This window comes from Petromyzon marinus, chromosome 72, assembly GCF_048934315.1.
Source record: "Petromyzon marinus isolate PM22_M1 ecotype Great Lakes invasive population chromosome 72, UKy_Petmar_22M1.pri1.0, whole genome shotgun sequence".
NCBI lineage: Eukaryota > Metazoa > Chordata > Hyperoartia > Petromyzontiformes > Petromyzontidae > Petromyzon > Petromyzon marinus.
In genome coordinates this window covers 180,276-202,425 of record NC_133738.1, presented here as the reverse complement: position 1 = coordinate 202,425, position 22,150 = coordinate 180,276, and the positions used below count along the sequence as shown (strand labels likewise).

At 53.8% G+C, this 22,150-nt stretch overlaps 1 protein-coding gene across 1 annotated transcript in view; it reads left to right on the top strand.

The window, feature by feature from the left end:
- The window catches only part of PCYT2 (phosphate cytidylyltransferase 2, ethanolamine), a 45,931-nt gene that overhangs the window by 2,605 nt on the left and 21,176 nt on the right, over positions 1-22,150 (top strand). The window contains exons 3-8 of the mRNA XM_076055623.1: positions 1,128-1,289; positions 3,285-3,351; positions 7,423-7,507; positions 10,499-10,543; positions 19,498-19,633; positions 21,982-22,064. Coding sequence (XP_075911738.1) covers positions 1,128-1,289; positions 3,285-3,351; positions 7,423-7,507; positions 10,499-10,543; positions 19,498-19,633; positions 21,982-22,064 — 578 coding nt within the window. The remainder of the gene's footprint in view (positions 1-1,127; positions 1,290-3,284; positions 3,352-7,422; positions 7,508-10,498; positions 10,544-19,497; positions 19,634-21,981; positions 22,065-22,150) is intronic.

The window sequence follows — 22,150 nt, the reverse complement described above, 5'->3', positions numbered from 1 at the left end:
TGAGCCGCTCACCCACACGCTCACCCACTCACTCACCCACACGCTCACCCACTCACTCACCCACACGCTCCCTCACCCACACGCTCGCTCACCCACACGCTCACTCGCTCACCCACTCGCTCACCCACTCACTCACCCACACGCTCACTCGCTCACCCACTCGCTCACCCACACGCTCACTCACCCACTCGCTCACCCACACGCTCGCTCACCCACACGCTCACCCACTCGCTCACTCACACGCTCACTCGCTCACCCACACGCTCACTCGCTCACCCACTCGCTCGCTCACCCACATGATCACTTGCTCACCCACTCGCTCACTCACACGCTCTCTCACTCATATACTCACTCATCTACACGCTCACTTGCTCATCCACACGCTCACCCACACTCACCCAGTGGCTGAGTGAGTGTGTGTATGAGTGAGAGTGTATGACTGAGTGTGTGAGTGAGTGAACGAGTGGGTGAGTGTATGAGTGAGTGCGTGTGTGAGTGAGTGAGTGAGTAAATGAGTGGGTGAGTGTATGAGTGAGTGAATGAGTGAACGAGTGGGTGAGTGTATGAGTGAGTGTGTGTGTGAGTGTGTGAGTAAATGAGTGGGTGAGTGGGTGACTGTATGAGTGAGTGAACGAATGGGTGAGTGTATGAGTGAGTGTGTGTGTGAGTGAGTGTGTGAGTGGGTGAGTGTATGAGTGAGTGTATGAGTGAGTGAACGAGTGGGTGAGTGGGTGAGTGTATGAGTGAGTGCGTGAATGAGTGAGTGTATGAGTGAGTGAGTGTATGAGTGAGTGTATGAATCAGTGTATGAGTGAGTGTGTGTATGAGTGAGTGAGTGTATGAGTGAGTGTATGAGTGAGTGTGTGTATGAGTGAGTGTATGAGTGAGTGAGTGAACGAGTGTGTGAGTGAGTGTATGAGTGAGTGTATGAGTGAGTGTGTGTATGAGTGAGTGTATGAGTGAGTGAGTGAACGAGTGTGTGAGTGAGTGTATGAGTGAGTGTATGAGTGAGTGTATGAGTGAGTGAACGAGTGTGTGAGTGTAACGGCGCTTGCCCCCCACTCCCCCGTGCCCTCCCCGCCCCCCCCCCCCGCCCCCCCCGTGCCCCCCCCCCCCCCGCCAACCAGCGGAGATTTCTCGCCACAAGGGCCCCCCGGTGTTCACGGAGGCTGAGCGCTACCGGATGGTCCGAGCCATCAAGTGGGTGGACGAGGTGGTGCCTGGGGCTCCGTACGTCACCAGCATCGACACGCTGGACACGCACGGCTGCGCGTTCTGTGTGCACGGGGGTGAGTGGCTCGCCCGCTCAGCCATTCACTCGCTTAGCCACTCATTCGCCCGCCCGCCCGCCCACCCGCCCGCCCTCCCGCTCGCTCACCCGCTCAGTCGCTCACCCACTCACCCACGCACCGACTCATTCAATCACTCACCCACCCAACCACTCATTCACTCACTCACCCGCTCACCCACCCGCTCACTCACTCACCCACTCACCCACCCACCGACTCATTCACTCACTCACCCACCCGCCCGCCCTCCCGCTCACTCGCTCACCCGCTCACTCACCCGCTCACTCACTCACCCACTCACCCACCCACCGACTCATTCACTCACTCACTCACTCACCCACCCGCCCTCCCGCTCACTCACCCGCTCACTCACCCACCAACTCATTCACTCACTCACCCACCCGCTCACTCACTCACTCGCTCAATTGCTCACCCACCCGCTCACTCACTCACCCGCCCGCTCGCTCGCTCACCCACCCACCGACTCATTCACTCACTCACCCACCCACTCACTCATTCACTCACTCACCCGCTCACTCACTCACCCACTCACCCACCCACCGACTCATTCACTCACTCACTCACTCACCCACCCGCCCGCCCTCCCGCTCACTCACCCGCTCGCTCACCCGCTCAGTCGCTCACCCACCAGCTCACTCGCTCACCCGCTCACTCACTCGCTCACTCACCCGCTCACTCACTCGCTCAGTTGCTCACCCACCCGCTCACTCACCCACTCACTCACTCACTCACCCACCCGCTCAGTTGCTCACCCACCCGCTCACTCGCTCACCCGCTCACTCCCTCGCTCAGTTGCTCACCCACCTGCTCACTCACCCGCTCACTCACTCGCTCAGTTGCTCACCCACCCGCTCACTCACTCACCCGCACGCTCACTCGCTCGCTCACCCACTCACCCACCCACCGACTCATTCACTCACTCACTCACTCACCCACCCGCTCACTCACTCACCCGCACGCTCACTCGCTCGCTCACCCACTCACCCACCCACCGACTCATTCACTCACTCACCCACCCGCTCACTCACCCGCTCACTCACTCGCTCAGTTGTTCACCCACCCGCTCACTCACCCGCTCACTCACTCACCCACCCGCTCACTCACTCACCCGCACGCTCACTCGCTCGCTCACCCACTCACCCACCCACCGACTCATTCACTCACTCACCCACCCACCCACTCACTCACTCACTCACCCACCCGCTCACTCACCCGCTCACTCACCCGCTCAGTTGCTCACCCACCCGCTCACTCACCCGCTCACTCACTCACCCACCCGCTCACTCACTCACCCGCACGCTCGCTCGCTCACCTACTCACCCACCCACCGACTCATTCACTCACTCACTCACCCACCCACTCACTCACCCGCTCACTCACTCGCTCAATTGCTCACCCACCCGCTCACTCACCCGCTCACTCACTCAATTGCTCACCCACCCGCTCACTCACTCACCGCTCGCTCACCCACTCACCCACCCCCCGACTCATTCACTCACTCACTCACTCACCCACCCACTCATTCACTCACCTACTCAATTATTCACTTCCAAGGTGATGATGATGATGGTGGAAGTGATGGTGGTGTTGTTGATGATGGAGGTGATGGTTGTGGTGGTGGTGATGATAATGATGGTGGTAATTATGATGATCGTGGTGGTGATGGTGGTGATTGTAGTGATGATGATGATGATGGAGGTGATGGTTGTGGTGGTCTTGATAATGATGGTGGTGATTATGATGATCGTGATGGTGATGGTGGTGATGGTAGTGATGATGATGATGATGGAGGTGATGGTTGTGGTGGTCTTGATAATGATGGTGGTGATTATGATGATCGTGGTGGTGATGATTGTAGTGATGATGATGATGGAGGTGATGGTTGTGGTGGTCTTGATAATGATGGTGGTGGTGATTATGATGATCGTGGTGCTGATGGTAGTGATGATGATGATGGTGGTGGTGATGTTGCAGATGACATCACCCTCACCGTGGATGGGAAGGACACCTACGAGGCTGTGAAGACGGCCGGCAGATACCGGTACATGTCTCACCGTTTCTCACCGTGTCTCTCTGTGTCTCTCTGTGTCTCACCGTGTGTCTCTCTGTTGACTCACCGTGTCTCTCCGTGTCTCTCTGTGTCTCTGTGTCTCTCTGTGTCTCTCTGTGTCTCTCTGTGTCTCACCGTGTCTCTCTGTGTCTCTCCGTGTCTCTCCGTGTCTCCCCATGTCTCTCCGTGTCTCTCCGTGTCTCTCCGTGTCTCACCGTGTCTCACCGTGTCTCTCTGTGTCTCTCTGTGTCTCTCTGTGTCTCTCCGTGTCTCTCTGTGTCTCACCGTGTCTCACCTTGTCTCACCGTGTCTCTCTGTGTCTCACCGTGTCTCTGTGTCTCATCGTGTGTCTCCCAGTGTCTCACTGTGTCTCACCGTGTCTCACCTTGTCTCACCGTGTCTCACTGTGTCTCACCGTGTCTCTCTGTGTCTCACCGTGTCTCACCGTGTCTCACCGTGTCTCTCTGTGTCTCTCCGTGTCTCACCGTGTCTCTCCGTGTCTCCCCATGTCTCTCTGTGTCTCCCCGTGTCTCACCGTGTCTCACCGTGTCTCTCTGTGTCTCACCGTGTCTCTCTGTGTCTCTCCGTGTCTCTGTGTCTCATCGTGTGTCTCCCTGTGTCTCCCTGTGTCTCACCGTGTCTCACCTTGTCTCACCTTGTCTCACCGTGTCTCACTGTGTCTCACCGTGTCTCTCTGTGTCTCTCCGTGTCTCACCGTGTCTCTCCGTGTCTCCCCATGTCTCTCTGTGTCTCCCCGTGTCTCACCGTGTCTCACCGTGTCTCTCTGTGTCTCACCGTGTCTCTCTGTGTCTCTCTGTGTCTCTCTGTGTCTTCCCATGTCTCTCCGTGTCTCACCGTGTCTCACCGTGTCTCACCATGTCTCTCTGTGTCTCACCGTGTCTCTGTGTCTCATCGTGTGTCTCCCAGTGTCTCACTGTGTCTCACCGTGTCTCTCTGTGTCTCTCCGTGTCTCACCGTGTCTCTCTGTGTCTCACCGTGTCTCCCCGTGTCTCTCTGTGTCTCTCTGTGTCTCTCTGTGTCTCTCTGTGTCTCCCCATGTCTCTCTGTGTCTCCCCGTGTCTCACCGTGTCTCTCCGTGTCTCTCTGTGTCTCTCTGTGTCTCCCCATGTCTCTCTGTGTCTCCCCGTGTCTCTCTGTGTCTCTCTGTGTCTCACCGTGTGTCTCTCTGTGTCTCTGTGTCTCACCGTGTCTCACCGTGTCTCACCGTGTCTCTCTGTGTCTCTCTGTGTCTCTCTGTGTCTCCCCATGTCACTCCGTGTCTCACCGTGTCTCACCGTGTCTCTCTGTGTCTCTCTGTGTCTCTCTGTGTCTCTCTGTGTCTCCCCATGTCACTCCGTGTCTCACCGTGTCTCACCGTGTCTCACCGTGTCTCTCTGTGTCTCTCTGTGTCTCTCTGTGTCTCACCGTGTCTCTCCGTGTCTCTCCGTGTCTCTCCGTGCCTCCCCATGTCACTCCGTGTCTCTCTGTGTCTCCCCATGTCACTCCGTGTCTCACCGTGTCTCTCCGTGTCTCCCCATGTCTCCCCGTGTCTCACCGTGTCTCTGTGTCTCTCTGTGTCTCACCTTGTCTCACCGTGTGTCTCCCCATGTCTCTCCGTGTCTCCCCATGTCTCTCCGTGTCTCTCCATGTCTCTCCGTGTCTCCCCATGTCTCTCCGTGTCTCACCGTGTCTCCCAATGTCTCTCCGTGTCTCTCCGTGTCTCCCCATGTCTCTCCGTGTCTCACCGTGTCTCTCTGTGTCTCACCGTGTCTCCCCATGTCTCTCCGTGTCTCACCGTGTCTCCCCGTGTCTCTCTGTGTCTCCCCATGTCTCTCTGTGTCTCTCTGTGTCTCCCCATGTCTCTCCGTGTCTCCCCATGTCTCCCCGTGTCTCACCGTGTCTCACCGTGTCTCACCGTGTCTCTGTGTCTCTCTGTGTCTCACCTTGTCTCACCGTGTGTCTCCCCATGTCTCTCCGTGTCTCTCCATGTCTCCCCGTGTCTCACCGTGTCTCCCCATGTCTCCCCATGTCTCTCCGTGTCTCACCGTGTCTCCCAATGTCTCTCCGTGTCTCTCCATGTCTCCCCATGTCTCTCCGTGTCTCACCGTGTCTCTCTGTGTCTCACCGTGTCTCCCCATGTCTCTCCGTGTCTCACCGTGTCTCCCCATGTCTCTCTGTGTCTCTCCATGTCTCCCCGTGTCTCACCGTGTCTCCCCATGTCTCCCCATGTCTCTCCGTGTCTCACCGTGTCTCCCAATGTCTCTCCGTGTCTCTCCATGTCTCCCCATGTCTCTCTGTGTCTCACCGTGTCTCTCTGTGTCTCACCGTGTCTCCCCATGTCTCTCCGTGTCTCACCGTGTCTCCCCATGACTCTCTGTGTCTCTCCATGTCTCCCCGTGTCTCACCGTGTCTCCCCATGTCTCCCAATGTCTCTCCGTGTCTCACCGTATCTCCCCATGTCTCTGTGTCTCACCGTGTCTCACCGTGTCTCCCCGTGTCTCTCTGTGTCTCTCTGTGTCTCACCGTGTCTCCCCATGTCTCCCCGTGTCTCCCCGTGTCTCCCCGTGTCTCCCCCGTGTCTCTCCGTGTCTCTCCGTGTCTCTCCGTGTCTCCCCGTGTCTCACTGTGTGTCTCTCCGTGTCTCCCCTTGTCTCCCCCGTGTTTCTCCGTGTCTCTCCGTGTCTCCCCCGTGTCTCTCCGTGTCTCACTGTGTGTCTCCCCGTGTCTCCCCGTGTGTCTCTCCCTGTGTCTCCCCGTGTCTCACTGTGTCTCTCCGTGTCTCTCCGTGTCTCTCTGTGTCTCCCCATGTCTCCCCGTGTCTCACTGTGTGTCTGCCCGTTGTTTTTTCGTGTCTCACCGTATACTGTGGTGTAGTGTGGTGTAGTATGCTGTTGTGGTGTAGTGTGGTGCTGTGCTATGGTGTAATGTGGTGTTGTGTGGTGCTGTGCTGTGCTATGGTGTAATGTGGTGTAGTGTGGTGAACTATTGTGCTGTACTATCTATGGTGTACTGTGTAATTTTTTATGCTGTACTATACTATGCTGATTTGTACTATATTATAGTGTACTGTACTATAGTGTAGTGTACTATACTATAGTGTACTATACTATATAGTATATACTATAGTGTACTATAGTGTAGTGTACTATAGTGTAGTACACTATACTATAGTGTACTATACTATAGTTTACTATACTATAGTGTACTATACTATATAGTATATACTATAGTGTACTATACTATATAGTATATACTATAGTGTACTATACTATATAGTATATACTATAGTGTACTATACTATAGTGTAGTGTACTATAGTGTAGTGTACTATACTATAGTGTACTATACTATATAGTATATACTATAGTGTACTATACTATATAGTATATACTATAGTGTACTATACTATATAGTATATACTATAGTGTACTATACTATATAGTATATACTATAGTGTACTATACTATAGTGTACTATAGTATAGTATATACTATAGTGTACTATACTATAGTGTACTATAGTATAGTACACTATACTATAGTGTACTATACTATAGTTTACTATACTATAGTGTACTATACTATATAGTATATACTATAGTGTACTATACTATATAGTATATACTATAGTGTACTATACTATATAGTATATACTATAGTGTACTATACTATATAGTATATACTAAAGTGTGGTGTACTGTACCATAGTGAACTGTACTATAGTGCAGTGTACTATAGTGTACTGTACCACAGTGTACTGTACTATGGTGTACTGTACCATAGTGTACTGTAGTGTGGTGTACTATAGTGTACTATACTATATAGTATATACTATAGTGTACTGTGCCACAGTGTACTGTACTACAGTGTACTGTGCTACAGTGTACTGTGCTACAGTGTACTGTGCTACAGTGTACTGTGCTACAGTGTACTGTGCTACAGTGTACTGTGCTACAGTGTACTGTGCTACAGTGTACTGTGCCACAGTGTACTGTACCACGGTGCACTGTACTACAGTGTACTGTGCTACAGTGTACTGTGCTCTGCTGTGGTGCTGTGTCAGGGAGTGTCGGCGCACCCAGGGCGTCTCCACCACGGACCTGGTGGGGCGCATGCTGCTAATGACACGCACTCACCACAGTGACCTGGTGAGCAACGTCACTCACTCAGTCACTCACCCACTCACTCACTCACCACAGTGACCTGGTGAGCAGCATCACTCACTCAGTCACTCACCCACTCACTCACCCACTCACTCACCCACCCACTCACTCACCCACTCACCCACGCACTCACCACAGTCACCTGGTGAGCAACATCACTCACCCACGCACTCACCACAGTGACTTGGTGAGCAACATCACTCACCCACTCACTCACCACAGTGACCTGGTGAGCAGCATCACTCACCCACTCACTCAGTCACTCACCCACACACTCACCCACTCACCCACACACCCACACACTCACACACTCACTCACCCACTCACTCACCACAGTGACCTGGTGAGCAGCATCACTCACCCACTCACTCAGTCACTCACCCACTCACTCACCCACTCACTCACCCACACACTCACTCACCCACTCACCCACTCACGCACTCACCACAGTGACCTGGTGAGCAACGTCACTCACTCAGTCACTCACCCACACACTCACCACAGTGACCTGGTGAGCAACATCACTCACTCACCCACACACTCACCACAGTGACCTGGTGAGCAACATCACTCACTCACCCACACACTCACCACAGTGACCTGGTGAGCAACGTCACTCACTCACCCACTCACCCACACACTCACCACAGTGACCTGGTGAGCAACATCACTCACTCACCCACACACTCACCACAGTGACCTGGTGAGCAACATCCATCACTCACCACGCACTCACCACAGCGACCTGGTGAGCAACATCACTCACCCACTCACTCACTCACCACAGTGACCTGGTGAGCAACATCACTCACCCACTCACTCACCCACTCACTCAGTCACTCACCCACTCACTCACTCACTCACCCACGCACTCACCACAGTGACCTGGTGAGCAACATCACTCACCCACTCACTCAGTCACTCACCCACTCACTCACTCACCCACTCACCCACTCACTCACCCACTCACTCACCCACTCACCCACTCACTCACCCACTCACCACAGCGACCTGGTGAGCAACATCACTCACCCACTCACTCAGTCACTCACCCACTCACTCACCCACTCACTCACCCACTCACTCACCCACTCACTCACCCACGCACTCACCACAGTGACCTGGTGAGCAACGTCACTCACCCACTCACTCACTCACCACAGTGACCTGGTGAGCAACGTCACTCACCCACTCACTCACCCACTCACTCACTCACACACTCACTCACTCACCCACTCACTCACCCACTCACTCACTCACCCACTCACTCACCACAGCGACCTGGTGAGCAACGTCACTCACTCACTCACTCACCACAGTGACCTGGTGAGCAACGTCACTCACCCACTCACTCACCCACTCACTCACCCACTCACCACAGTGACCTGGTGAGCAACGTCACTCACCCACTCACCCACCCACTCACCACAGTGACCTGGTGAGCAGCATTACTCACTCACCCACTCACTCACTCACCCACTCACTCACTCACCCACACACTCACTCACTCACCCACACACTCACTCACTCACCCACACACTCACTAACCCACTCACTCACTCACCCACACACTCACTCACTCACCCACACACTCACTCACTCACCCACACACTCACTCACTCACCCACCCGCTCACCCACCCACTCACTAACCCACTCACTCACTCACCGCACACTCACCCACTCACTCACTCACCGCACACTCACCCACGCACTCACTCACCCACTCGCTCACCGCACACTCACCCACTCACCACAGCGACCTGGTGAGCAGCATCACTCACCCACACGCTCACCCACCCACTCACTCACCCACTCACCCACCCGCTCACCCACTCGCTCACCCACTCACTCGCTCACCCACCCACCCACTCGCTCACCCACTCACTCACCCACTCGCTCACCCACTCACTCGCTCACCTACCCACCCATGCACTCATCCACCCACCCAATCACTCACCCACACATTCACTCACCCACTCACCCACACACTCACTCACTCACCCACTCACCCACCCACTCACTCACCCACTCACCCACCCACTCACTCACTCACCCACTCACCCCCCCACTCACTCACTCACTCACCCACTCACCCACCCACTCACTCACCCACTCACCCACTCACTCACTCACTCACCCACTCACCCACCCACTCACTCACCCACTCACCCACCCACTCACCCACTCACCCACCCACTCACTCACCCACTCACCCACTCACTCACCCACCCACCCACTCACTCATTCAGTCACCCACCCACCCACCCCCCCACTCACTCACTCACTCACCCACTCACCCACCCACTCACTCACCCACCCACTCACTCACCCACTCACCCACTCACTCACTCACTCACCCACTCACCCACTCACTCACCCACCCACCCACTCACCCACCCACACACTCACTCACCCACTCACCCACTCACCCACCCACCCACTCACCCACCCACTCACCCACCCACTCACCCACCCACCCACTCACTCACCCACCCACTCACCCACCCACTCACTCACTCACCCACTCACCCACCCACCCACTCACTCACCCACTCACCCACCCACCCACTCACCCACTCACTCACCCACTCACTCACCCACTGACTCACTCACCCACTCACCCACCCACTCACTCACTCACCCACTCACCCACCCACCCACCCACTCACCCACCCACTCACCCACCCACTCACCCACCCACCCACCCACTCACCCACCCACCCACCCACTCACCCACTCACCCACTCACCCACCCACTCACCCACCCACCCACTCACCCACTCACTCACCCACTCACCCACCCACTCACCCACCCACCCACCCACTCACTCACCCACTCACCCACTCACCCACCCACCCACCCACTCACTCACCCACTCACCCACTCACTCACCCACTCACTCACCCACCCACTCACCCACTCACCCACTCACCCACCCACTCACCGTGTGTCTCTCTCTCGCTCTCTCTCTAGAGTGGAGTCAGTGATTACGAGCAGCACAAGGACAACTTTGGCAAAGTGAGTCTCACTCTGTCTCCCTGTGTGTGTCTCCCTGTGTGTGTCTCCCTGTGTCTCCACGTGTCTCACTGTGTGTGTCTCACTGTGTGTGTCTCCCTGTGTGTGTCTCACTGTGTGTGTCTCACTGTGTGTGTCTCACTGTGTGTGTCTCACTGTGTGTGTCTCACTGTGTGTGTGTCTCACTGTGTGCGTCTCACTGTGTGTGTCTCACTGTGTGTGTCTCACTGTGTGTGTCTCCCCGTGTCTCCCTGTGTGTGTGTCTCACTGTGTGTGTCTCACTGTGTGTGTGTCTCCCTGTGTGTGTCTCACTGTGTGTGTCTCACTGTGTGTGTCTCACTGTGTGTGTGTCTCACTGTGTATCTGACTGTGTGTGTCTCACTGTGTGTGTCTCACTGTGTGTGTCTCACCGTGTCTCACTGTGTGTGTCTCACTGTGTCTCACTGTGTGTGTCTCACTGTGTGTGTCTCACTGTGTGTGTCTCACTGTGTGTGTCACTGTGTGTGTCTCACTGTGTGTGTCTCACTGTGTGTGTCTCACTGTGTGTGTCTCACTGTGTGTGTCTCACTGTGTGTGTCTCACTGTGTGTGTCTCACTGTGTGTGTCTCACTGTGTGTGTGTCTCTGTGTGTGTGTCTCACTGTGTGTGTGTCTCACTGTGTGTGTCTCACTGTGTGTGTCTCACTGTGTGTGTCTCACTGTGTGTGTCTCACTGTGTGTGTCTCACTGTGTGTGTCTCACTGTGTGTGTGTCTCACTGTGTGTGTCTCACTGTGTGTGTGTCTCACTGTGTGTGTGTCTCACTGTGTGTGTCTCACTGTGTGTGTCTCACTGTGTGTGTCTCACTGTGTGTGTGTCTCACTGTGTGTGTCTCACTGTGTGTGTCTCACTGTGTGTGTCTCACTGTGTGTGTGTCTCTGTGTGTGTGTCTCACTGTGTGTGTGTCTCACTGTGTGTGTCTCACTGTGTGTGTCTCACTGTGTGTGTCTCACTGTGTGTGTCTCACTGTGTGTGTCTCACTGTGTGTGTCTCACTGTGTGTGTCTCACTGTGTGTGTGTCTCTGTGTGTGTGTCTCACTGTGTGTGTGTCTCACTGTGTGTGTCTCACTGTGTGTGTCTCACTGTGTGTGTCTCACTGTCTCACTGTGTGTCTCACTGTGTGTGTCTCACTGTGTGTGTCTCACGTGTGTGTCTCACTGTGTGTGTCTCACTGTGTCTCACTGTGTGTGTCTCACAGTGTGTGTCTCACTGTGTGTGTCTCACTGTGTGTGTCTCACTGTGTGTGTCTCACTGTGTCTCACTGTGTGTGTCTCACAGTGTGTGTCTCACTGTGTGTGTCTCACTGTGTGTGTCTCACTGTGTGTCTCACCGTGTGTGTCTCACTGTGTGTGTCTCACTGTGTGTCTCACTGTGTGTCTCACTGTGTGTTTCTGTGTGTGTGTCTCCCTGTGTGTGTCTCACTGTGTGTGTCTCACTGTCTCACTGTGTGTCTCACTGTGTGTGTCTCACTGTGTGTGTCTCACTGTGTGTGTCTCACTGTGTGTGTCTCACTGTGTGTGTCTCACTGTGTGTGTCTCACTGTGTCTCACTGTGTGTGTCTCACTGTGTGTGTCTCACTGTGTGTGTCTCACTGTGTGTGTCTCCCTGTGTGTGTGTCTCCCTGTGTGTGTCACTGTGTGTGTCTCACTGTGTGTGTCTCACTGTGTGTCTCACTGTGTGTGTCTCACTGTGTGTGTCGCACTGTGTGTGTCTCACTGTGTGTGTCTCACCGTGTCTCACTGTGTGTGTCTCACTGTGTGTGTCTCACTGTGTGTCTCACTGTGTGTGTCTCACTGTGTGTGTCTCACTGTGTGTGTCTCACTGTGTGTGTCTCACTGTGTGTGTCTCACTGTGTGTGTGTCTCTGTGTGTGTGTCTCACTGTGTGTGTGTCTCACTGTGTGTGTCTCACTGTGTGTGTCTCACTGTGTGTGTCTCACTGTCTCACTGTGTGTCTCACTGTGTGTGTCTCACTGTGTGTGTCTCACGTGTGTGTCTCACTGTGTGTGTCTCACTGTGTCTCACTGTGTGTGTCTCACAGTGTGTGTCTCACTGTGTGTGTCTCACTGTGTGTGTCTCACTGTGTGTGTCTCACTGTGTCTCACTGTGTGTGTCTCACAGTGTGTGTCTCACTGTGTGTGTCTCACTGTGTGTGTCTCACTGTGTGTCTCACCGTGTGTGTCTCACTGTGTGTGTCTCACTGTGTGTCTCACTGTGTGTCTCACTGTGTGTTTCTGTGTGTGTGTCTCCCTGTGTGTGTCTCACTGTGTGTGTCTCACTGTCTCACTGTGTGTCTCACTGTGTGTGTCTCACTGTGTGTGTCTCACTGTGTGTGTCTCACTGTGTGTGTCTCACTGTGTGTGTCTCACTGTGTGTGTCTCACTGTGTCTCACTGTGTGTGTCTCACTGTGTGTGTCTCACTGTGTGTGTCTCACTGTGTGTGTCTCCCTGTGTGTGTGTCTCCCTGTGTGTGTCACTGTGTGTGTCTCACTGTGTGTGTCTCACTGTGTGTCTCACTGTGTGTGTCTCACTGTGTGTGTCGCACTGTGTGTGTCTCACTGTGTGTGTCTCACCGTGTCTCACTGTGTGTGTCTCACTGTGTGTGTCTCACTGTGTGTCTCACTGTGTGTGTCTCACTGTGTGTGTCTCACTGTGTGTGTCTCACTGTGTGTGTCTCACTGTGTGTGTCTCACTGTGTGTCTCACTGTGTGTGTGTCACTGTGTGTGTCTCACTGTGTGTGTCTCACTGTGTGTGTGTCTCACTGTGTGTGTCTCACTGTGTGTGTGTCTCACTGTGTGTGTCTCACTGTGTGTGTCTCACTGTGTGTGTCTCACTGTGTGTGTCTCACTGTGTGTGTCTCACTGTGTGTGTCTCACTGTGTGTGTCTCCCTGTGTGTGTGTCTCCCTGTGTGTGTCACTGTGTGTGTCACTGTGTGTGTCTCTCTGTGTGTGTCTCACTGTGTGTGTGTCTCACTGTGTGTGTCTCACTGTGTGTGTCTCACTGTGTGTGTCTCACTGTGTGTGTCTCACTGTGTGTGTGTCTCACTGTGTGTGTCTCACTGTGTGTGTCTCCCCGTGTCTCCCTGTGTGTGTCTCACTGTGTGTGTCTCCCCGTGTGTGTCTCACTGTGTGTGTCTCACTGTGTGTGTCTCACTGTGTGTGTCTCACTGTGTCTCACTGTGTGTGTGTGTCTCACTGTGTGTGTGTCTCACTGTGTGTGTCTCACTGTGTGTGTCTCACCGTGTCTCACTGTGTGTGTCTCACTGTGTCTCACTGTGTGTGTCTCACTGTGTGTGTCTCACTGTGTGTGTCTCACTGTGTGTGTCTCACTGTGTGTGTCTCACTGTGTGTGTCTCACTGTGTGTGTCTCACTGTGTGTGTCGCACTGTGTGTGTCTCACTGTGTGTGTCTCACTGTGTGTGTGTCTCACTGTGTGTGTCTCACTGTGTGTGTCTCACTGTGTGTGTCTCACTGTGTGTGTCTCACTGTGTGTGTCTCACTGTGTGTGTGTCTCACTGTGTGTGTGTCTCACTGTGTGTGTCTCACTGTGTGTGTGTCTCACTGTGTGTGTCTCACTGTGTGTGTCTCACTGTGTGTGTCTCACTGTGTGTGTCTCACTGTGTGTGTCTCACTGTGTGTGTCTCACTGTGTGTCTCACTGTGTGTGTCTCCCTGTGTGTGTCTCACTGTGTGTGTCTCACTGTGTGTGTCTCACTGTGTGTGTGTCTCACTGTGTGTGTCTCACTGTGTGTGTCTCACTGTGTGTGTCTCCCTGTGTGTGTCTCACTGTGTGTGTCTCACTGTGTGTCTCACTGTGTGTGTCTCACTGTGTGTGTCTCCCTGTGTGTGTCTCCCTGTGTGTGTCTCACTGTGTGTGTCTCACTGTGTGTGTCTCACTGTGTGTGTCTCCCTGTGTGTGTCTCACTGTGTGTGTCTCACCGTGTCTCACTGTGTGTGTCTCCCTGTGTGTGTCTCACTGTGTGTGTCTCACTGTGTGTGTCTCACTGTGTGTGTCTCACTGTGTGTGTCTCACTGTGTGTCTCACTGTGTGTGTCTCACTGTGTGTCTCCCTGTGTGTGTCTCCCTGTGTGTGTCTCACTGTGTGTGTCTCACTGTGTGTGTCTCACTGTGTGTGTCTCACTGTGTGTGTCTCACTGTGTGTGTCTCACTGTGTGTCTCACTGTGTGTGTCTCACTGTGTGTCTCCCTGTGTGTGTCTCCCTGTGTGTGTGTCTCACTGTGTGTGTCTCCCTGTGTGTGTCTCCCTGTGTGTGTCTCCCTGTGTGTGTCTCCCTGTGTGTGTCTCACTGTGTCTCCCTGTGTGTGTCTCCCTGTGTGTGTCTCCCTGTGTGTGTCTCACTGTGTGTGTCTCACTGTGTGTGTCTCACTGTGTGTGTCTCCCTGTGTGTGTCTCCCTGTGTGTGTCTCACTGTGTGTGTCTCCCTGTGTGTGTCTCACTGTGTGTGTCTCACTGTGTGTGTCTCACTGTGTGTGTCTCACTGTGTGTGTCTCACTGTGTGTGTCTCACTGTGTGTCTCACCGTGTGTGTCTCACTGTGTGTGTCTCACTGTGTGTCTCACTGTGTGTGTCTCACTGTGTGTGTCTCACCGTGTGTGTCTCACTGTGTGTGTCTCACTGTGTGTCTCACTGTGTGTGTCTCACTGTGTGTGTCTCACTGTGTGTGTCTCACTGTGTGTGTGTCTCACTGTGTGTGTGTCTCACTGTGTGTGTGTCTCACTGTGTGTGTGTCTCACTGTGTGTGTGTCTCACTGTGTGTGTCTCACTGTGTGTGTCTCACTGTGTGTGTCTCACTGTGTGTGTGTCTCACTGTGTGTGTCTCACTGTGTGTGTCTCACTGTGTGTGTCTCACTGTGTGTGTCTCACTGTGTGTGTGTCTCACTGTGTGTGTCTCACTGTGTGTGTCTCACTGTGTGTGTCTCACTGTGTGTGTCTCACTGTGTGTGTGTCTCCCCGTGTCTCACTGTGTGTGTCTCACCGTGTCTCACCGTGTGTGTCTCCCTGTGTGTGTCTCCCCGTGTCTCCCCGTGTGTCTCCCCGTGTCTCACTGTGTGTGTCTCACCGTGTCTCACCGTGTCTCCCCGTGTCTCACTGTGTGTGTCTCACCGTGTCTCACCGTGTGTGTCTCCCTGTGTGTGTCTCCCCGTGTCTCCCTGTGTGTGTCTCCCCGTGTCTCCCCGTGTGTGTCTCCCCGTGTGTCTGTGTGTGTCTCCCCGTGTGTCTGTGTATGTCTCCCCGTGTGTGTCTCCCCGTGTCTCCCTGTGTGTGTCTCCCCGTGTCTCACTGTGTGTGTCTCACTGTGTGTGTGTGTCTCACTGTGTGTGTGTCTCACTGTGTGTGTCTCACTGTGTGTGTGTCTCACTGTGTGTGTGTCTCACTGTGTGTGTGTCTCACTGTGTGTGTCTCACTGTGTGTGTGTCTCACTGTGTGTGTGTCTCACTGTGTGTGTCTCACTGTGTGTGTCTCACCGTGTGTATCTCACTGTGTTTGTCTCACTGTGTGTGTCTCACTGTGTCTCACTGTGTGTGTCTCACCGTGTGTGTCTCCCTGTGTGTGTCTCACTGTGTGTGTCTCACTGTGTGTGTCTCACTGTGTGTGTCTCACTGTGTGTGTGTCTCACTGTGTGTGTCTCACTGTGTGTGTCTCACTGTGTGTGTCTCACTGTGTGTGTCTCACTGTGTGTGTCTCCCTGTGTGTGTCTCACTGTGTGTGTGTGTCTCACTGTGTGTCTCACTGTGTGTGTGTCACTGTGTGTGTCTCACTGTGTGTGTCTCACTGTGTGTGTGTCTCACTGTGTGTGTCTCACTGTGTGTGTGTCTCACTGTGTGTGTCTCACTGTGTGTGTCTCACTGTGTGTGTCTCACTGTGTGTGTCTCACTGTGTGTGTCTCACTGTGTGTGTCTCACTGTGTGTGTCTCCCTGTGTGTGTGTCTCCCTGTGTGTGTCACTGTGTGTGTCTCTCTGTGTGTGTCTCACTGTGTGTGTGTCTCACTGTGTGTGTCTCACTGTGTGTGTCTCACTGTGTGTGTCTCACTGTGTGTGTCTCACTGTGTGTGTGTCTCACTGTGTGTGTCTCACTGTGTGTGTCTCCCCGTGTCTCCCTGTGTGTGTCTCACTGTGTGTGTCTCCCCGTGTGTGTCTCACTGTGTGTGTCTCACTGTGTGTGTCTCACTGTGTGTGTCTCACTGTGTCTCACTGTGTGTGTGTGTCTCACTGTGTGTGTGTCTCACTGTGTGTGTCTCACTGTGTGTGTCTCACCGTGTCTCACTGTGTGTGTCTCACTGTGTCTCACTGTGTGTGTCTCACTGTGTGTGTCTCACTGTGTGTGTCTCACTGTGTGTGTCTCACTGTGTGTGTCTCACTGTGTGTGTCGCACTGTGTGTGTCTCACTGTGTGTGTCTCACTGTGTGTGTGTCTCACTGTGTGTGTGTCTCACTGTGTGTGTCTCACTGTGTGTGTCTCACTGTGTGTGTCTCACTGTGTGTGTCTCACTGTGTGTGTCTCACTGTGTGTGTGTCTCACTGTGTGTGTGTCTCACTGTGTGTGTCTCACTGTGTGTGTGTCTCACTGTGTGTGTCTCACTGTGTGTGTCTCACTGTGTGTGTCTCACTGTGTGTGTCTCACTGTGTGTGTCTCACTGTGTGTCTCACTGTGTGTGTCTCCCTGTGTGTGTCTCACTGTGTGTGTCTCACTGTGTGTGTCTCACTGTGTGTGTGTCTCACTGTGTGTGTCTCACTGTGTGTGTCTCACTGTGTGTGTCTCCCTGTGTGTGTCTCACTGTGTGTGTCTCACTGTGTGTCTCACTGTGTGTGTCTCCCTGTGTGTGTCTCCCTGTGTGTGTCTCACTGTGTGTGTCTCACTGTGTGTGTCTCCCTGTGTGTGTCTCACTGTGTGTGTCTCACCGTGTCTCACTGTGTGTGTCTCCCTGTGTGTGTCTCACTGTGTGTGTCTCACTGTGTGTGTCTCACTGTGTGTGTCTCACTGTGTGTGTCTCACTGTGTGTGTCTCACTGTGTGTGTCTCACTGTGTGTCTCACTGTGTGTGTCTCACTGTGTGTCTCCCTGTGTGTGTCTCCCTGTGTGTGTCTCACTGTGTGTGTCTCACTGTGTGTGTCTCACTGTGTGTGTCTCACTGTGTGTGTCTCACTGTGTGTGTCTCACTGTGTGTGTCTCACTGTGTGTCTCACTGTGTGTGTCTCACTGTGTGTGTCTCACTGTGTGTCTCCCTGTGTGTGTCTCACTGTGTGTGTCTCCCTGTGTGTGTCTCCCTGTGTGTGTGTCTCACTGTGTGTGTCTCCCTGTGTGTGTCTCCCTGTGTGTGTCTCCCTGTGTGTGTCTCCCTGTGTGTGTCTCACTGTGTCTCCCTGTGTGTGTCTCCCTGTGTGTGTCTCCCTGTGTGTGTCTCACTGTGTGTGTCTCACTGTGTGTGTCTCACTGTGTGTGTCTCCCTGTGTGTGTCTCACTGTGTGTGTCTCCCTGTGTGTGTCTCCCTGTGTGTGTCTCACTGTGTGTGTCTCCCTGTGTGTGTCTCACTGTGTGTGTCTCACTGTGTGTGTCTCACTGTGTGTGTCTCACTGTGTGTGTCTCACTGTGTGTGTCTCACTGTGTGTGTCTCACTGTGTGTCTCACCGTGTGTGTCTCACTGTGTGTCTCACTGTGTGTCTCACTGTGTGTGTCTCACTGTGTGTGTCTCACCGTGTGTGTCTCACTGTGTGTGTCTCACTGTGTGTCTCACTGTGTGTGTCTCACTGTGTGTGTCTCACTGTGTGTGTCTCACTGTGTGTGTGTCTCACTGTGTGTGTCTCACTGTGTGTGTGTCTCACTGTGTGTGTGTCTCACTGTGTGTGTGTCTCACTGTGTGTGTCTCACTGTGTGTGTCTCACTGTGTGTGTCTCACTGTGTGTGTGTCTCACTGTGTGTGTGTCTCACTGTGTGTGTCTCACTGTGTGTGTCTCACTGTGTGTGTCTCACTGTGTGTGTCTCACTGTGTGTGTGTCTCACTGTGTGTGTCTCACTGTGTGTGTCTCACTGTGTGTGTCTCACTGTGTGTGTCTCACTGTGTGTGTGTCTCCCCGTGTCTCACTGTGTGTGTCTCACCGTGTCTCACCGTGTGTGTCTCACTGTGTGTGTCTCCCCGTGTCTCCCCGTGTGTCTCCCTGTGTGTGTCTCCCCGTGTCTCCCCGTGTGTCTCCCCGTGTCTCACTGTGTGTGTCTCACCGTGTCTCACCGTGTCTCCCCGTGTCTCCCCGTGTGTCTCCCTGTGTGTGTCTCCCCGTGTCTCCCCGTGTGTCTCCCTGTGTGTGTCTCCCCGTGTCTCCCCGTGTGTCTCCCTGTGTGTGTCTCCCCGTGTCTCCCCGTGTGTCTCCCCGTGTCTCACTGTGTGTGTCTCACCGTGTCTCACCGTGTCTCCCCGTGTCTCCCCGTGTGTCTCCCTGTGTGTGTCTCCCCGTGTCTCCCCGTGTGTCTCCCTGTGTGTGTCTCCCCGTGTCTCCCCGTGTGTCTCCCTGTGTGTGTCTCCCCGTGTCTCCCCGTGTGTGTCTCCCCGTGTCTCACTGTGTGTCTCCCCGTGTGTGTCTCCCCGTGTCTCCCTGTGTGTGTCTCCCCGTGTCTCACTGTGTGTGTCTCCCCGTGTGTGTCTCCCAGTGTCTCACTGTGTGTCTCCCCGTGTGTCTGTGTATGTCTCCCCGTGTGTGTCTCCCCGTGTCTCCCTGTGTGTGTCTCCCCGTGTGTGTCTCCCCGTGTCTCCCCGTGTCTCCCCGTGTGTGTCTCCCCGTGTCTCCCCGTGTCTCCCCGTGTCTCCCCGTGTCTCCCCGTGTCTCACTGTGTGTCTCCCCGTGTCTCCCTGTGTGTGTCTCCCCGTGTCTCACTGTGTGTCTCCCTGTGTGTGTCTCCCCGTGTCTCCGCAGGGCGTGTCTCTGTCCCCGTGGGATGGGGCATCTCGTCTCCTGCAGACTTCTCTGCGCGTCTCTCAATTCTCCTCTGGGGTTGAACCCGGCCCTCACCACCAGATCATCTACGTGGCCGGAGCCTTCGATCTGTTCCGTATCCTCACCACCACGCTCACCACGCTCACCACCACGCTCACCACCACCACGCTCACTACCACCACCACGCTCACTACCACGCTCACTACCACACTCACCACCACGCTCACCATGCTCACCACCACGCTCACCACCACGCTCACTACCACGCTCACTACCACGCTCACCACCACCACCACGCTCACCACGCTCACCACCACGCTCACCATGCTCACCACCACGCTCACCACGCTCACCACGACCACGCTCACTACCACGCTCACTACCACGCTCACTACCACGCTCACCACGCTCACTACCACGCTCACCACCACCACCACCACGCTCACCACCACCACCTCTAACACGCTCACCACCACCTCCAACACGCTCACCACCACCACCTCCAACACGCTCACCACCACCTCCACCACACTCACCACCACGCTCACCACCACCACCACGCTCACCACCACCACCTCCACCACGCTCACCACCACCACCTCCAACACGCTCACCACCACCTCCACCACACTCACCACCACGCTCACCACCACCACCACGCTCACCACCACCTCCACCACGCTCACCACCACCACCACACTCACCACCACCACCTCCACCACGCTCACCACCACCACCTCCACCACGCTCACCACCACCACCTCCAACACGCTCACCACCACCACCACGCTCACCACCACGCTCACCACCACCACCACACTCACCACCACCACCTCCACCACGCTCACCACCACCACACTCACCACCACCACCTCCACCACGCTCACCACCACCACCTCCCCCACGCTCACCACTACCACCACGCTCACCACCACGCTCACCACCACGCTCACCACCACGCTCACCACCACCATACAATGATGATGACGATGACGACAATGGTTATAGTGATGGTGATGATGGTCATAGTCATGGTGATGGTCATAGTGATGGTGGTGATGGTGATGATGGTGGTGATGGTGGTGATGGTCATAGTGATGGTGGTGATGATGGTGATAGTGATGGTGGTGATGGTGGTGATGGTCATAGTGATGGTGATGGTGGTGATGATGGTGGTGATGGTGGTGATGGTGGTGATGGTGGTGATGGTCATAGTGATGGTGGTGATGGTGATAGTGATGATGGTCATAGTGATGGTGATGATGGTCATAGTCATGGTGATGGTCATAGTGATGGTGATGATGGTGATAGTGATGGTGATGATGGTCATAGTGATGGTGGTCATGGTGATAGTGATGGTGATGGTCATAGTGATGGTGATGGTGGTGATGGTGATGATGGTGGTGATGGTTATAGTGATGGTGGTCATAGTGATGGTGATGATGGTTATAGTGATGGTGGTGATGGTTATAGTGATGGTGATGATGGTGATAGTGATGATGATGGTGGTCATAGTGATGGTGATAGTGATGGTGATAGTGATGGTCATAGTGATGGTCATAGTGATGGTGGTGATGGTCATAGTGATGGTGGTGATGGTCATAGTGATGGTGGTGATGGTGATAGTGATGGTGGTGATGGTCATAGTGATGGTGATGATGGTCATAGTCATGGTGGTCATAGTGATGGTGATGATAGTGATGGTGATGATGGTCATAGTGATGGTGATGATGGTGATAGTGATGGTGATGATGGTCATAGTGATGGTGGTGATGGTCATAGTGATGGTGGTGATGGTGATAGTGATGGTGGTCATAGTGATGGTGATAGTGATGGTGATGATGGTTATAGTGATGGTGGTGATGGTGGTCATAGTGATGGTGATGATGGTGATAGTGATGGTGGTGATGGTGATAGTGATGGTGATAGTGATGGTGGTGGTCATAGGGATGGTGATGGTGGTCATAGTGATGGTGATAGTGATGGTGATAGTGATGGTGGTCATAGTGATGGTGATGATGGTTATAGTGATGGTGGTGATGGTTATAGTGATGGTGATAGTGGTGGTGGTCATAGTGATGGTGATGATGGTGATAGTGATGGTGGTGATGGTCATAGTGATGGTGGTGATGGTGATAGTGATGGTGGTGATGGTCATAGTGATGGTGGTGATAGTGATGGTGGTCATGGTGATAGTGATGGTGATGATGATAGTGATGATGATGATAGTGATGATGATGATAGTGATGATGATGGTGATGTTGATAGTGATGATGATGATGTTGAGACCTTGACGACGATGGTGGTGATGGCGGTGATGGCGGTGATGGTGATGATGATGATAGTGATGATGATGATAGTGATGATGATGATGGTGATGATAATGATGGTGATGTTGATAGTGATGATGATGATAGTGATGATGATGTTGATGATGTTGAGACCTTGACAATGATGCTGTAGACGTGGGACATTTGGACTTCCTGGACAAGGTCCACGCCCTGCGATCGGATCCCTACATCATTGTGGGCCTCCACTTTGACCAGGTGACCTCATCCACCTCGTCATCATCATCATCCACCTCGTCATCATCATCCACCTCGTCATCATCCACCTCGTCATCATCCACCTC